The sequence below is a fragment of the Vigna angularis genome, chromosome 2 (assembly GCF_016808095.1).
Source record: "Vigna angularis cultivar LongXiaoDou No.4 chromosome 2, ASM1680809v1, whole genome shotgun sequence".
Lineage (NCBI taxonomy): Eukaryota > Viridiplantae > Streptophyta > Magnoliopsida > Fabales > Fabaceae > Vigna > Vigna angularis.
Window position 1 is genome coordinate 20,874,038 of NC_068971.1, and position 3,204 is coordinate 20,877,241.

The 3,204-nt window shown below is 30.9% G+C and overlaps 1 protein-coding gene across 1 annotated transcript; it reads left to right on the forward strand.

Annotated features, from left to right (window-relative positions):
• Window positions 1-322: 322 nt before the first annotated feature.
• LOC108328053 (jasmonate-induced oxygenase 2) lies at window positions 323-1,843 on the forward strand. Its single transcript, XM_017561835.2, has 3 exons — window positions 323-886; window positions 962-1,292; window positions 1,439-1,843. Exons 1-3 carry the CDS (start codon window positions 417-419, stop codon window positions 1,694-1,696), a joined length of 1,059 nt encoding a protein of 352 aa, XP_017417324.1. The 5' UTR covers window positions 323-416; the 3' UTR covers window positions 1,697-1,843.
• The last annotated feature ends 1,361 nt before the right edge of the window (window positions 1,844-3,204 follow it).

Here is a 3,204-nt window from a genome sequence, read left to right on the forward strand (position 1 = left end):
GATTATTGATCAGAGTTGTAATAATCTCATTGGTTCAATGCTTTCCGTGAATATTATTGTTAAGTTTTGTGTGCATAAATATATATCACAAAATAATCACTGTTCATTGGAAAAAGGGATGGATCATGATATTTTAACAACAAATTTTAACAATTTTTTGACAATGGGTCATGTGTCATTGCTTTATTGGTCTGTTTGAATTTGTTTTCAGAAAAATATTTGAAACGAACCAATCATAAGCCACCACGTCTGCGTTCTCAAAAAATTGTTAAAAAAGAATTTTTAAAAAGATATTTTCCAAAAGGGATAATGGTATTAGGTAGTGAAATTGAAACAAAACAAGTGAACAAGTTCACGTATATTAGAAGAGTCTGCGTTCTGGCAAAGTACTCAATCATTGTTGATCAGCAACAGCCATGGGAGAGGTTGACACTGCTTTCATCCAAGACCCAGAACACAGGCCAAAGCTCTCCTCCATCCAAGTCGAAGGAATTCCCATAATTGATCTCTCTCCAATCACCAACCAAACAGTTTCAGATCTATCTTCCATTGAAAGCTTAGTGAAGGAGATAGGGAGTGCATGCAAAGAGTGGGGCTTCTTCCAAGTAATCAACCATGGGGTCTCCCTCACTCTAAGGCAAAGGCTTGAAAATGCTTCAAGGATGTTCTTTGCTCAAACTCTGGAAAAGAAGAAGAAGGTTAGCAGAGATGAGATTTCACTAATCGGTTACTATGACACAGAACTCACCAAAAACGTCAGGGACTGGAAAGAAGTGTTTGATTTTCTAGCCAAAGACCCCACTTTCATTCCTGCATCTTCTGATGAACACGATGATCGACTCATTCAATGGACTAATGCATCCCCCGATTACCCTTCAAACTTTAGGTAATTCATCTTCACTCTGTAATCAATAACTATACACTGTGAACTACAGATGAACAATTAGTTAACGATGAGCAGGGATTTAATAGAAGAGTATATTGAAGAGATGGAAAAGTTGTCCTTTAAGTTGATGGAGCTGATAGCTCTGAGCTTAGGCCTTGAGGCAAAGAGGTTTGAAGAGTTTTTCATGAAAGATCAAACCAGCTTTATTCGTTTCAACCACTATCCTCCATGCCCTTATCCTCACCTAGCCCTTGGTGTTGGTCGACACAAGGATGGTGGAGCCTTAACCATTCTTGCACAAGATGAGGTTGGAGGACTTGAAGTCAAACGCAAAGCAGATCAAGAATGGGTTCCAGTCAAACCTACACCAGATGCTTACATAATCAATGTTGGTGATATTATTCAGGTGGGTTGCTCAAACTATATCAAGGGAGATTATACTTGTTCGAAATAATTTAAGTGTTAGATGATGTTTTGGTTTATATGATCGAGGTTAATCCTTCATTAGAAGGTGATAGTTGTATTTGAGAATTAATTGGGTAGTTAATGCAGGTTTGGAGCAATGATTTGTATGAGAGTGTGGAACACAGAGTGATGGTTAACTCTGAGAAAGAAAGGTTTTCCATTCCATTTTTCTTCAACCCTGCACAGGACACAGAAGTGAAGCCTTTGGAGGAGATGACAAATGAGGAGAACCCTTCCAAATATAGGGCATACAAATGGGGCAAGTTCCTTGTTCACAGAAAGGGAAGCAATTTCAAGAAACAAAATGAAGACAACATTCAGATTTATCATTATAAGATACCTTAAAGGATAACAGATTAGCATGATACAATAATGTTTCTGATATGCTTGTGGGGCTAATTATATTTGTTGCTAAATTTGACATAGTGTGCATTTTCTACCAGAGTTGAACCACAGAAAAGAAGAAATAAAGTAATATTGTCTGCCAAAATACTTTTAATATGTTTTATTTTCTGCTTTTATATCATTCTTCCATAGTAATTAATTGAATCGATTTAAACTTGAATATAAAACCTTAGAAGAATATGATTAGAATAATTGTACAAACCTTGAATATGTGAATTGAATTTTCGTTTTTCTTTAATTTCATTTGCAATTATTTTTAGTTGTTTGTGTTTCTAATTATCTTTCACATAAAACCTCCAAATTGAATTGTATGGATACAATTCCTAATTTTCAATCTATTAATTTTTTATTTATTTATTATAAATTAGTCAACTTAATTATAAATTTTATTCTCAAATCTCATCATTTTACTTTCAAATCCTTTAAAATAAACAACATTCATTCGCTCAAATTCATCCAAATTCAATCAAATTCATTACTTACTTTCCTAAAATTCATCTTAAAAAATGTTCTAAAAAATTTAACAAGGTGAATAAAGAGATTTGAAGAAAAAGAAATGTCCGTGAAAGTTTGTGAATGATGTAATGGGTATAATAGATTAAAAAAATGTTTTAATTGATAAAAATTATTACCAATTTATCTTTACATAGAAATGTGATATAAATTTAAATAAAGTAGTAGAAATTATATTAAAATGAAATTGAATATGTTATTTATAATATGAAAAAATAAAATTAAAATTATAAAAGGGTGTAGGAATAAATTTTAAATACATTACGTTAAATAGTTTATTTTATATTATTATTAAAATTATTGTTAATATTAATTATTGTTAGTATTAATATTAATTATAAATAGAAATTGTTAAAATATGTTATTATTAATATTAATTATAATTATAATTATTGTTATTAATTTTTATTTTTGTAATTGAAATAGAGTAAATTACAGTAGAGTAAAGTGAACAATAGAAAAGAGGTTGATTGTAGCATTCATTTGACTGCATATTCACATTTTTATTGGATGGTTAGAATATGGATAGATCCAAAGCAACGTGCACAATTGGATTGGAGCAAATGGCTGAATGAGGGAACTAATAAAAGTCCAACAAAGGCCCATTCAATGTTCAACCAAAGAGAAGGGAAGGCGAGATCAGTGTGAGCCAAATATGGAAAGCATAAAGATGATATACTCTTATGTAAATTTTACTATCAACAAAAATTTCAAATTGCATTCCATCAATTTCATTTAGGATGCACATATATCTCATTTACAACATCAATAAAAAATTAATTCTAATTTAATTTATCAATTCCATTTCTCCTCCAGAAACCATCAAAAGATGAATAAGAAATTCATCTTACAGCTAAACTATAAAAGAAAACTTAAATATACCATTCTCAAATTTGGATTGTAAAAAAAAAAAATAAGGTGCAATAATTCCATTT

What these genes read in the sequence shown, in the direction of transcription:
- LOC108328053 (XM_017561835.2), top strand. Translation starts at nt 417, where the DNA reads ATGGGAGAGGTTGACACTGCTTTCATCCAAGACCCAGAACACAGGCCA. An exon ending in GATTACCCTTCAAACTTTAG is followed by an intron (nt 887 to 961) that starts GTAATTCATCTT and finishes AACGATGAGCAG; the next exon opens with GGATTTAATAGAAGAGTATA. An exon ending in ATGTTGGTGATATTATTCAG is followed by an intron (nt 1,293 to 1,438) that starts GTGGGTTGCTCA and finishes TAGTTAATGCAG; the next exon opens with GTTTGGAGCAATGATTTGTA.